At 41.7% G+C, this 14191-nt stretch overlaps 1 protein-coding gene across 1 annotated transcript in view; it reads left to right on the top strand.

Annotated features, from left to right (window-relative positions):
• LOC149460562 (tetraspanin-11-like) overlaps window positions 1-13771 on the top strand; it is a 123357-nt gene extending 109586 nt beyond the window's left edge. The window contains exons 6-8 of the mRNA XM_089679473.1: window positions 1925-2083; window positions 5410-5496; window positions 8373-13771. Of these exons, the coding sequence (XP_089535599.1) occupies window positions 1925-2083; window positions 5410-5496; window positions 8373-8453 (327 nt within the window). The 3' untranslated portion in view covers window positions 8454-13771. The remainder of the gene's footprint in view (window positions 1-1924; window positions 2084-5409; window positions 5497-8372) is intronic.
• Window positions 13772-14191: the final 420 nt, after the last annotated feature.

Here is a 14191-nt window from a genome sequence, read left to right as displayed (position 1 = left end):
GTTTTTTAAGATAGTTTAAATAAAAAGATGTTATGCTTACCTGCTTTGTACAACAATATTACACAGAGCGGTCTCTTACCTCCTCTTGTGGAGTTGCCCGGCCAACAATGTCCCCTCCTCCTCCCCTTTAAGTCACCATCAGCAAACCAGCTGCTAAGAGGGCACTCATGGGAGCATGCTCATGAGCTGGTCTGTGTGCGTCCATAGACACACACAGTGCGGTTGGCACTGGCCCCTCCTTACAAGGCTTGACTGACAGCAGCAGGAAACTATGGCTCTTGCTGCCTGCATCTACTATGTTAGACCAGGAAGACAAAACAATGTTTCTGCAGCCAGAGATCCTAGATTTTAAAGAGGTAAATGTTTAGAGGCATTGGGCAGGGCAGGTAGTGGGAATTTTTTTACTTTAATGAAGGAAATGCATTAAGATAAAATATGTTTTAACTTTATTAACTCCCTGTGCCTGCGTGGGTTTCCTCCGGGTACTCCGGTTTCCTCATAAAAGCCAAAGACATGCTGGTAGGTTAGTTAGATCCTGTCTAAATTGGCCCTAGTATGTGTATGTGTGAATGTAAGTTAGGGACCTTAGATTGTACGCTGCTTGAGGGTTAGGGGCTGATGTGAATGTACAATATATATGTAAAGCGCTGTGTAAATTGATGGCGCTATATAAGTACCTGTAATAATAATAATAATAATAATAATAACTCACAAAACGTTCTTCTAAAAGCTACTTGCTCCTGCCACTCACTCAGCGCCACTTTCTTGAATTTCTGGGAAGGGAGTGAGCACAGTACAGATCTCCAAAAGTCACATGGCCAATCTTCTTGTATCTTGTATCCACAAAGCACCCTAAAAACAATAAATGACATAGGTGTAATGCCCATTTTACCAGGTATTATCCTGTCATTTACAATATCCTGTATATCATTTCTATAACCAATTGTTAATCAGCCTGGTGAAGAGGAGCTGGAGAGTGGCTTGCATTCTGAGCTTCTGCGCTGCCTGTGCATGGGGGGCACATGGAACATGGACATGCCAGGCTGTAGTCCTGGGTGGGAGCATTTTTCTTACTCTACATTCAGATGGACAAATATTAGCAGCCAGAGGTAGCTGCCGGCAAGAATCTGTAGATTCCTGCTGGCAACTGTAAATGCTGCTTATACAATATACACTGTGTGTGAACGGCTGCAGCCATTTGCAGCAGTTGTCAGATCTGTACTCTGCACAAATCTTTGGCCGGTGCCACCAATGTTCGCATGTAGCCATTTATCTGAGCAGTTACATGTAAATAGAGCCTACAACCAACCTTGGATGTACACAGACTGGCTGCAGCTAATTGGCATGTTTAGGGGGAGCTGTGCTTCCAGGTCCCCCAAGCTCTGCACAGCCAGGCAACATGCATTTTCCACACTTGCATCCACAGTCGTACTGTGCCTGAGAGCGGTGGCTCTCTCCGCTTTCTCCCTAATCACTAGCCAAATTGAGAGCAGTTAGAGCCATTGGCTCCCACTGCTGTCAATCAAATTCTATGAAGAGGAAGCAGAGGGCGGGCTGCCAACTTGCGCTGTCTGTGTCTATAGACACAGGCAATAAGGCTTGGGATCAAGCCTTCATGAGTGCCGTTATAGAAAGCGGCTTTCTATGGGGACACTTGCCGAAGAGGAGGAGCCAAGAGCGCAGACGGGGGACCCTATAAGCAGAGGATTGGGGGTGCTCTGTGCAAGACCATTGCACAGAGCAGGTAAGTATGACATGTTTATTAGTTGATAAAAAAAATTAAAGCTTTACAATCACTTTATTAACTTCCAGGTAAACAGGTCCAATCCACAGCTGAGCTGGGAGCATATCGAGTAAGACCAAAACAGGTCTTTTCTGCGTTGAGTTAGTACTGAACTTGTCTCTTCTGTCCTGTGTGCCTCAGTTTAGGTGTTGCGGCAGCAACAGTTATGAAGACTGGAGGTACAGCTTATATGTAATTACAGCCAATAACAGCGGAAACATCGTCCCAGATAGCTGCTGTAAAACGATGACTGCAGAGTGCGGGAGACGAGACCATCCTTCTAATATATACAGAGTGGAGGTAAGGAGAATAGTATCCATCCTCTACAACCATAGACATCTGCAGGAATAGGTCATTGCCAAGAACATACTCTCCCTAGGGTCATGGACTTGGACTCTTGTATTTACTGACTGTAGTAATAAATATGAAATCTGCTAAGGGCTGCTTGCATATTTAAGGAGAGTTGCTGAAAAAAATTGGACACCCATTAGTAATCTCCTTTAGATAATGTTAGTTGCCTGGCTGTCATACTGATACTCTTAATTCAATTCTCTTTAAATCATTGGCCTGAAACAGAAGGTGTCTGCAGAGGTATGAGCACATCCATTGACAGTGGACTGATTCCAGATCCAGTCACTTGTAACAGATAGAGTGATGAATAAGGATATAATACTCATGCGCTGCCACAAATAAATGATAAGCTGCTGCAAGCACCTAAATGGGTTCCCACATCAATAAAACTCCCCAAGAATAGTGTTGCGCTGCCCCCTAGCAATCCAAGAAAATACACTAATAATAAATAAACACCCCCCCTGAGCATCAAACCCAATGTGTAAAAGAATACATCTGTGAAACAAATAAAGTCAATAGTAAATAAAAAAACTGGCTGAGCCACTAAATCCAAATGATATGTGAAACATATATCAAAAAGAAACTAAAATCAAGTAGCAATAAACACCTGGCCAGGCTATAATAAACTCCCGGCTGAGCTGAAAAAGAAAGTTTAAAAAGCAACAAAAACAGTGAAATATGTGAAACGTATATCAGAAATAAAACACAATCACAATAGCAGTAACACCTGGCCGAGCTGTAATAAACACCGAGCTGACCTAAAGCATAAAGTGTGAAAAACAACAAAAACAGTATTAAATGATTGTAAAACAAATGCCCAGTTGAAGGTGAGCAATCAACCCCCCCCCCCCCACCCCGGGTGGAATAAGTATGTGATGAATCAAGTAAATGTTGAACTGCGCCAGATATTCACAAAAAGTGCATATTTTAAAAAAAAAAAATATATATATATATATATATATATATATATATATATATATATATATATATATATCAGCATGCACTCAATATTAATCCCACTGGATCCTCTGCCTCCACAGGTCTCTCCAGGCACTCTCAGGAACAATCCTTTACATCCCCACTCCAATGGATAGGTGCTCAAAGGATAAGGAACACCTCATAGTGTAGTAAGGCTTTATTATCATAAAAATGTATTTAAAATGCCACTCACATAGATACAAGGTTCACAGAACCTATTGCAAGCATTTAAGGGACAAACAGGGTAAACAGAGATGGCGGCTCCTGCACGCACCAGAAAAGACGTCACAAGCTTCCGTCCTACGCGTTACGCCATGAGTCACGTAGCTTCTTCAGGGATAGGCAATCTATTCTATCCCTGAATAGGTCTTGTGAACCTTTCATCTATGTGAGTGGTATTTTTTATACATTTTTATGGTAATAAAGCCTTGTTCCTTATGTTTTGAGTACCTATCTATCAGAGTGGGGACATAAAGGATTGTTCCTGAGAGTTCCTGGAGAGACCTGTGGAAGCAGAGGATCCAGTGGGATTAATATTGAGTGCATGTTGACCTATATTTTCTATGGATCAGCTGTTAAGGTGAGAGTGCATGCCTGAAGGTGGAGGAGCACGATAGACTTGCACACCTGTTGAAGTCACTGGTGTATTACTTTAAATGTTGGAAGAAAGAGACTGTTATACCACTTTTGGACTGCATTTTGCACTTTATTAAGTGTTAGCTATCATTCACCATTTACCTGTTTTTTGTATATTCTGCCAATTTAATTTTTTTAATACGCACTTTTTGTGAATATCTAGCCCAGTTGAACATTTATTTGATTCATTATATAGTTATTCCACTGAGGGGCTGATTGTTCAGCCGGGCATTTGTTTTGCAATCATTTAATACTGTGTTTGTTGATTGTCACACTTTATGCGTTAGGTCAGCCGGGTGTTTATTACAGCTCGGCCAGGTGTTTACTGCTATTGTGATTGTGTTTTATTTCTGATATACATTTCACTGTTTTTGTTGATTTTTACACTTTATTCTTCAGCTCAACCAGGTGTTTATTATAGGCTGGACAGGTGTTTATTGCTACTTGATTTTGGTTTATTTTTGATATATGTGTCACATATCATTTGGATTTAGTGCCTCAGCCAGTTTTTGTTTTTTTATTTACTATTGACTTTATTTGTTTCGTAGATTTATTCCTTTACACATTGGGTTTGATGCTCAGGAGGGTGTTTATTTATTATTAGTGTATTTACTTGGATCGCTAGGGGGCAGCGCAGCACTATTCTTGGGCACATAGAGTGATGACCATGTAATGTCACACTTGCTGGATACATGTAGAGCAGTTGGAATTTTTGACCCTGTGTGTGTCACAGCTGAATAGACCTGAACTAGGAAAAAAAAATACTGCTCCCATGAAAAAATACTGCTAGGGAAAAAATAACAGCTCCCATACTGTGCTGGCTGAGCAATACAGTGTAGAAAGATGCCTATACTTAGCTATTCTGAAGTTGCTCTGGTCCAGTCACATGACTGAGTCCCAGCACCGGCTTCAGTGTAGAGGAGTGACAGCCAACAACGGCTTCCCAATAGTAAGCCTATGGGTGACATCATCACCCAGACTCTACAACCATTGTTGGATATCTCTCCTGTACACTGATGCTGGAAAGATCATGTGACTGGACCAGAGCAAGTTCAGAATAGGTGAGTATAGACATCTTTTTTTTTTACAGGGTGCATATAATAGGCTGAGAATGGGTGTGGGAGTAGATTTAAGCTTAGTTAGGCTTTGACTTGATTTCAACTTTAACTTTCAGTTCAAAGTAACTCCATATATTCCAGGTGCATAACAAAAAGTGTGCAAGGTCTTACAGTTCATTTCTTCACAAAGCAGCCACAGCCTGAGTAGAAAAGTGTTTCCCCTACCATCATGCTGCAGAGAAGGACCCTTGCTCTCTGATGAAGCAGCGATCCCATTGCAGAAGTCTTAACCCAGAGCTCTCCAATCAGCAGGAATCATAATCTTTTCTCTGAAGAATGCTGGCAGGGGACAGGCTTATCTACCTTGGCTGTGGTTGCTTTAAGATGTTATGCATTTTTTATGCACCTATTTTATTGATTTCAACCAAAAGGTCAGCCTTTAAGTTCTTCTTTATGATACTAAAAATCAACAGGGCACATTAAATATAATACTACTATTTATAGTTGGCCTTTTGAAATAATTTTGTATGGGGAAGCTGTGTAAAGTTGACAGGTGATCTTTCAATATTTGCAATTATCTGTATGTTTTCTTTGTATATTCAGGGAGGATGTATGACAAGACTGGAAAAGTTTATCCAGGAACATCTGCTGTTGATAGGAGCAATCTCCATAGGCATTGCTTGTTTCCAGGTATAATCTCCTCCTATGTTTACTAAATTTGAAAGAGAAACTTATGAGAGGGTATAGGGAAAAATGCGAGCCTGGTTGTCTGGTATGTTAATATAGAAGCACTTAGTCACCGGTCACATGCTGCGATTTAAAATTGCTACTTGTATAGATTTTCAACAATGTTTTACAACTTGCAGTGCAATTTCCCTTACATTCTATGTATGTGACATTGCAACAAAACTGCAGGAAAAGTAATGCAAGAACCTCTTTAGAAACCATGCTGCAGCAAATCACACGTTAAAACACTGACATTCACATTCATTAGATGCGATTTGAGGTGCAATTTCAATAAGCAAATCACACCTGAAATCGCACCGGTATGACTGGGCACTTAAAGTGACCCTGCCACTGCATAATGCACAGGCCTCTGTATCTTTCCAGCAGCCCATGTGCTATAAGCTGAGCACTAGGCTGACATAAAAGACACAAGTGAATGCAGCTCTTGAATTTAACCTGGTATCAGGCCAGGGGCGGACTGACCATTTAAGCACTCGGGCATTGCCTGAGGGCCTGGGGTCAGTAGGGGGCCCCATGAAATGCCCCTAGTACCTTTTTATAGGTTTTTATGGGTGTGCTTTGAGTGTGGGCAAAGAAAACACTATTGCCCAGGGGCCCCATGTGTTGTCAGTCCGCCCCTGTATCAAGCTCATGCAGTCCCTGTACAGCAAGGCTGGAGTGTGAGAAGAAGAAGCAGCACAAGGAACCAATCAGTTCATGAGCTGACAAGAAGCATGCTGATAGGAGGAGAAAGATGACCTTGCCCTGGCACTGCAACCAGCTTTTGCTGCAATATTCACCTTCAATCCAGAAAGTTCCCCCACAGTACTTTTTGCAGTTAGATGTCCTCAGTCTGATGGCCAGCATCATTCAACCTACTTCCTCTGAACCTCGGTCATCCCGTCCCCAGCTTGTGACTGAACAGTGAAAAGAGAAGCAGCACGGTGATGAGCTCATCTCTCTGCCACACTGATTTCTGCTTCTATTAGCATTATTTTTGACAGCACATGACCCAGTTGGTTCCTTGTACTGCTTCTTGGTCCCACACTCCAGCCCCGCTGTACAGAGACTGCAAGAGGCTGATACCAGGTCAAACTTTGGTATTTACACTGCTTGAATTAGAAAAACTGATCCATTTTTGATCAGTTTACATTAGTTTACATCGATTACTCATCCGTTTAGATCCAATCACATCCGTTTTTTATCCATTTACATCTGTTTTCATCTGTTTACATCTGTTTTTGGTCCGTTTACATCCGTTGACATCCGTTTTTCGTCTGTTCCAGGTTTTTGTGCGGATGAAAAATAGGGTTTTCTTCTGTTAAAAAAAAACGGATGTTAACAGATGCGGACATTAAGAGATATAAAAAGATGTTCATCTGTTTACATCCACAAGTCTATAGAAATACATGGGGGTCCATTTTTCATCCGTAAACGGACATATGAAAAACAGACATACGAAACGCCTGTGTGAAAGGGGCCATAAGCTGTGTCTTTTATATCTGCCTTGGAGTTCATCTTTAAACTCATTTGGACACCATATTCTTGCTGCTCTGCAATATTGCTGTCATATCAGGTCTAGCAATAAAGGATCTGCAGTATAAGGATTTTGGAGAGGGAAAAAGGAGCAACTGGAATTCTGATTAGAAGATACTGGTGGACATTTTACTGGTGACTTTAGAAAGGATAAAGATGAATAAAAAAAAAAACCTGTAGCAGAATCCTGCAATCGCTCAGCGTTACCTCAAATAATGACTGTATTCCCCAGTGGAGCCTAAAACTAAACTGGAAGTACAATATACAGGTACTGAGAAACGGGGGGCTTTCCTGGTCACACAGCAGAGTCATATCAGTTCTAAACCAAATGTGTTACAGTAAAATTTGAATGATTCATTCAGTTATTGCAGAAAGTAACATTTTGGTAAAATGATTTTCAGGTTACTTTTTTTCATCTTTAACTGCTTCGTAAATCAGAAATGGAATTGAGAATTGTAATCATTTAAAACTAGACTAAAGTTAAAATGAATTGAATGACAACAGCGCCTCCTACTGGAAAAGAAGCCATATAACCAAGTGTACATACTCTATATTAAAGTATAACTAAAAGCTAAATTTGTTTTCATTTTGGATAGAGTGGAGATAGATTATAACACCTATCAAGATTTTATTTCTGTCTGTACCCCGTTAGGGAGATTCACCCTCTCTAGTTGTCATGTTTACCGTTATCATTGAAAGAGAAAGTAATAGAAAATCCCAAATTTTGGTTTGTCCCCAGAAAAGTAATAAATGGGAAATTTTCCAATGGGGACACTAGCTCTGGTGACCTGGGAGGCCCTAAGGGATTCCTTTAATTTGCAGGGCTTTCCTCTCACTTAGGCTATGGGACAGGAAGTGAAGGTAAATATCCCTAATGGGATACAGATGGCAAAAAAAAACTGACAATGGTTATAACTCTTTCTTACTCTATCCAAAATGAAAAAAAAGTCTCTGAACCAATGAGGAGGAGAGAGTGGAGAGAGCCACTGCTCTCAGGCACAGCACTGGATCAAGATCAGGATCAGGTAAGTATAAGGGGTGGGGGCAGTTAGTATCCTGCAGCACAGAAGGGTTTTACCTTAATGCATAGAATGCAATAAGGTAAAAGTCCTTAAGCCTTTAAACCACATAAATGTGTTTTTATATTTTCCTGAAGTTCAGTTTTAATTATTAGTCATTTTTAATATGATTACTGATTTGACTTATTTTATTAGTATACTCCTGTTTTGCTTATGGACTCTAATGTATTTTAATACTGACTAGTCAATGTGAATAATAATTATATTACATTTTCTGCTTTCCAGCTCATTGGTGTAACTATGAGTGCGTGCTTCCTGTGTGTCCTCTATAAAGAAGAAAAGGAGGAGCTGTACAATATCATTTGATTTCCATTGTGTCATTATCAGAAATGAATGTACAGCAGTGGACATCAGTGCCTACAAATCACAATCACACACAAACACAGTTATTCAGTATAGAATGTCTAATCTTTAAAGGGTCAGTCCACCTAAATGGATATTTCACTTTTGGTGCTAGAAAGTTATGCAGGCAATACATGGGTCGAATTCCAAACAAATGTTCTTTAGAAAATATGAAATTTCGTTCATTTTGTAATCCGATGGTGCCACCATTGATTTCGAAATTTGACTAACCAAGCCTTTCACCTCGTGTTGCTACAGAAAATAATATTCGAAGCTAAGAATTTTCTTTTCTTTCCAGGTCGAAGCTCATGCTCATTTATTTTTCAGTTACATTTCTAGCATGATTCTTCCATCATTGGTTAGAAATTCTTTTGTTTTTCAAAAACTTTCCAACATGTCCGATCACTCAAATTTAGTGGTTGCTCGAAATTCGGCCATTGATGTGGCCCACTAATGGTACGAAATTAGAACAAAAAGAAAATTCTTTTGGAATTCAACTCATGTATGACCGGCTTTAGTTATACACTTAGGGTCCTTTCACACAGAGCGGGCCTGTTTAGCGGATCTGCTTGCTCAGCGGAGGATCTCTCCGCTGATCCCCGCTGAGCAAACAGATGACAGCTCTGTGTCCCCTCCGCTACAGAGCTGCTCGTGCTCCTCAATGGGCAGTTGGATGTAATAGACATTGGGGTGTTCTGTAGTCCAAATCAGGAAGAGGTGGCTAGGATGACAAAGACATTCCTCCACACATTTATTAAAGTAAGGGAGTATTGTCATCCTGGGACAAGGATGTGTGTTAGTGGCAGGATCACCAATTGAAGGTAAAAAAGAGGATTACTGGTCCACAAGTGAACGTCAAACAGACAGACATAGACCTCAGTTCAAAGGATCACTTTTTAAAAATGAACCTCTTCCACTCATACACCTTTCTGCAAACAGATTATAGAGAGAGAACTAACAGTTGGAAGCTGCTGAACAACCAGCTTCTGTTAAAACAATAAACCCCATAGTCAGGACTATATATTGTACAACCCAGCTTCTGGAGTATGTCATTGAGTGTAGGGGTCAGGGCTATATAATGTACAGCACAGCATTCAGGGTGCAGTGATCAGGAGTATGTAACATAGTAACCTTTATCCTTCTGGCCAGTAGTAGGAAGAGCTCCCCTGGTGTTGAAAGTCAGTAAAAAAATGTCCTGGCCCTGGTGGTCAGTAGGAGGAAGTATGTCCCAGCATCAGTGGGAGGAAAGTATGCATTGTAGTCTATTAGTAGGAGAAACAATGTCCCAACGTCAGTGGTCAGTGGAAGGAAAGATTGCTCCAAAACTGGTGGTCAGTAGAATCCTCTAGTGTCAGAGGGTAGAAGGAGGTAAGAATACCCCAATGTCGATGGTCATTGGGGGGGGGACACCTCAGTGATCAGTGGGAGGAATGAAAGCCCAAATGTCGGGGGTCAATAGAAGGAAAAATACCCTGGTATCAGTGGGAGGAAAGAATGCCCAAGTGGTCACTGGGAGGAAGGAATGCCCCAATCTCAGTGGCCAGTAGGAGAAAGAATGGCCTGGCATCAGTGGGAGTCTTGAATGCCCCAGTGGTCACTGGGAGAAAAGAATGCCCCAATGTCAGTGGTCAGTAGATGGAGACACATCTTAGCATTGATGTCAGTGGAAGAATCGTCCCAACATTGGCGATCCATGTGAAAAATCCCTAGAACAGAGCTCAATGGGTTGTTTACCTGAGCGGACACTACTGCTGCTTCTGCTTGTACTGATTACATTCACACTGGAACTTTGCAGGCAGCATTCAAAAGGAGATCACTTTCTCAGATTCAGGGCATGGCCTTCATTAGAGCAATCCCGGGAAAGTAATTTTTGATATGACATGGTTGTGGGGTATGTTGAATAGAATTTTATTTTTCAGTGGACTGACCCTATTAGTTTGTGACATAATGGGGACATAAATGGATGGTGGGGTATGCTCTGACAATTAATAATGAATTAAATATCATTTTTGCTTTGTGGTGCTCAGGTGCATTGTAGTTTTGATTTAAGATGGTCATCTAAATCCTTCAGTGTAGATGCTGCCAACCCAATATTTATATCACTGCCATACTTTGGATCACAACTTCAGAGTTCCAGTACTATAAGCCTACTTTCCTAAGCAATGAATACTACCTGACAGAGGATTTAACCCTTCCCCATTCTAACCAAAATAAAATATTTTGGCTGTAGTATCACTAATATAAAGCTTTGTATTGGGTAAGATTGCTCTTTCCACTTTGCAAATCTGATGTACTGTATTTTAGTTAAAATACATATTATAAAGAACAATATTGGACATTCAGTAAATGTCTACTTTCTGCTTATTTCAAGTTATTTGGTATATATATTTCTGGTAGTCATTTGTAACTAAGCTAAAGACTCAGTGCACCCAAAATATTTTATTTTGTACGTGGTCATTGGTCAGTCAAAATATGCACTGGCTGTTGATGTCTAGACCATGGGCATAGCAATAGGGGCCGCAATGGCAACCCTGCCCATCCTCCAGGGAGCCAGTGTGGCTCCCTGTCTCATCTGGATAGAAGGGGTGGTGGGGGCAGCATTTATTAGACTCAATTAGCTGTATTTTCCATCAGCAGCTGAAAGCCCGCTTCTCCTCCTCCCCCTCCCACCTCCTTCCCTTCCTGTCCCTGTTTCTCTTGCTGCCCGGGCCTCCCCTGTGCACCCCCTGGTCCCACTCTGCCCCCTCAGCACTGACGCCTCCCCCTCTGTTCTCACTGGCTGCTATGGGGGATTTGTCAGGATGGAGAGCAGTGGAAAGGGCTGGTAAATATGTCATTTACCTGCCTCTTCCTTTTCTGAATGAACACAGTGAGCCAATAACTCACTGTGTTCATTCATAACTGAAGCATAGTAAACTATGTTTACTATGCTTCAGTTTGTGAATGAATAAGAAGTTGTTCAGCACAGAGCACTTCCCATTCATTCACTGTGCAGCTGATGCTGCAGAGAGAAATGACTGATGAATCTATGACATCAGCCCCTTTATCTTTCGCAAAAGTGAGACGAGAGGAATCTGTTTGGACTCCTGATATTTCAACAAAGCTCCCCAACAGGGCTGCTAAAAGCTGCTAAAATTTAAAAAAATAAACAAAAAATTAAAAATTACTAACACATCCTCTGCCCTACTGACACCATCCTCTTCTCTACTGACATCTCTCACTGCTCTGACACCATCCCCCGCTCCACTGATACCATCCACTGCCCTACTAACACCCATCCTCTGCCCTGCTGACACTAACCTCTGCCGTACTGACACCAACCTCTGCTCTACTGTCACCTCCCACTGCTCTTCTGACACCTCCTACTGCTCTAATGACACCGCCCAATGCTCTACTGACACCATCCACTGCTCCACTAATACCATTCACTGCCCTACTGACACCTCACACTGCTCCACTGACACCTCCCACTGCTCTACTGACACCATCCACTTCTCTACTGACATCATCCACTACTCCACTGTTAGCATCCACTGCCCTACTGACACCATCTGACACCTCCCACTGCTCTACTGACACCGCCCAACTGCTCTACTTACACCGTCCCCTTCTCCACTGATACCAACCTCTACCCTGCTTACACTAACCTCTGCCATACTGACCCCAATCTCTGCCCTATTGATACCATCCATTGCCATACTGACACTGTCCACACCCCATCCACTGCCCTGCTGACACTGCCTACAGACTGTCAACTGCCCTACTGACAATGTCCACTCCTCTATTGACACTGTCCACTTTTAAGGTAGGCTAAGTTTATATTTTTACAGTGACATTTGTTTTATTATATTTTATTATGTTTCCCATACTATTTAGTTAGGCCTTGCTAATTAATTTCATAAAAGAAAAAAAAAGGGCACCAAACCTCAGTGACCTTTGAACTCTGTCATATTGTTCAGATAGATCTCCAATTTTCAAAGGCTTCCTACCCCTGTTTTACACAGTGTGGCTGGGAAAAAGCACTTGCCGCATCTCCCTGCGTAGGTAATTCAGTAAACTCAGAGATCAGCTGAGCAGAGGCCCCTCCCAGGCCAATCCCTGACTTTTTGGTTTCACCAACATAGAGTGTTGGGGCAAGCGCACAATGAAAGCGGCAGCTGGTGATGAAGGCCATAAGTCAACTTTTGCATCAGGGTCTGCAAGGCCTCTGGTCTAGACAATCCTTTGCCCAGATTTCCCAGTCAGAATTCTCACTAAAGCTTCCTTTCCCCTGTGTGAGGGAATCTGTCAGGAAAGCTCTTTTCTATTTAGGATGGCTGTGGCCCTGTGTACAAAGCCAGCTCTAATGAAGAAATGGTTTGATGAGTTTGGTGTGGAGGAATCCGAGTATCTTGCATAGGGTCCTGACCTCAACCCTGCTGACCACCTTAGGAATTAACTGATTCTAAGCCAGGTGTTCTCATTCAACATCAGTACCTGACCTCACAAATGCTCTTTTGGTTGAATGGGCACAGATTCCCCAAAACTCACTCCAAAATCTTTTCAGAAAGCCTTCCAAGAACAATTAAGTCAGGTATTGCAAAACAGGGGAATAGCTCTATAGCAGGGGTGGACTGACAACTTATGGGGCCCCCGGGCAATAGGGGATCATGGGGCCCCTGTGTCCTTGCCCAAACTCAAAAACTGTATGAAAAAGGTACCAGAGGCATCTCATGGGGCCCCCTACTGACCCCAGGCCCTCAGGCAGTGCCTGAGTTTCCAAATGGTCAGTCTGCCCCTGCTCTATAGTAATGTTCATTGTTTAGGAATGGGATGTCCAACAAGCTCATATAGATGTGATGTTCGGGGGGTGTCCACCAACTTTTGACAATATAGTGTAGTGCCACCAAATGCCATGGTGATGTAAAAGCAGTAAACATAACATGGAATGGTAGAACAGGTCATGCAATGTATAAAAAGACCTAAGCATACAGTATAGCAAAGCACAGTAATAACACAATGGTTTTATTCTTGTTCCCCACAGTGTTACCTCTAACTGATAATAGCTCTCTATTACCGTGCTTTGTAATTAGGTTTTCAGCCCATAGCACAATACTTTGTTTTTACAAAAAGAAGCATTAGCACAATTCACGGGCTAGAAAACCAACTACTACCAATTAAAATTGCTATTGTTATACATTGTGTATATTTTACTTGAGATGTATTGTTTTGTCACAGCAAGTAATGTGTAAGTTTTAATAAAAATTCAAATGGGACACTAAAATAAAAGTCGATGATCTCTCCTCTTGTGTTTTCCTTGCTGCTGACTGAAGATTACCTAGCAGATTATAGTGCAGCTCTTTTATCAGTAGACTGTTGAAAACTTCTAAAGCTGAACTCCACTGAGCTCCCCTAGACACTCTCTGCATGGAGTTTGCATGCAGTCCCATTGCTTGTGTGGGTTTCCTTCTACACTCCAAAGACGTGAAGGTAGGTTAAAGTGCCTCAGAACCCTTAAGCAAATATTTGTTATTTCACAGCTTACTTATTCTTATACAGTTGTGTTCAAAATAATAGCAGTCAGACATCACTAATCTGATCAATCACTGTTTTTGGTAGAAATGACATTTCTACATGGCAAATAATTTACTAGCAGGTGTAGTAGAGTAATAGAAATCCAACAGACCCAACAGTCATGACATGCATGCTGCTGATTCTGTGTA

Source organism: Staurois parvus, unplaced genomic scaffold (genome assembly GCF_062004578.1).
Source record: "Staurois parvus isolate SC_StPar_1 unplaced genomic scaffold, SC_StPar_1.0 ptg000225l, whole genome shotgun sequence".
Lineage (NCBI taxonomy): Eukaryota > Metazoa > Chordata > Amphibia > Anura > Ranidae > Staurois > Staurois parvus.
Note: the sequence above shows the minus strand (reverse complement) of the source record. Positions and strands in the feature narration are given on the sequence as shown.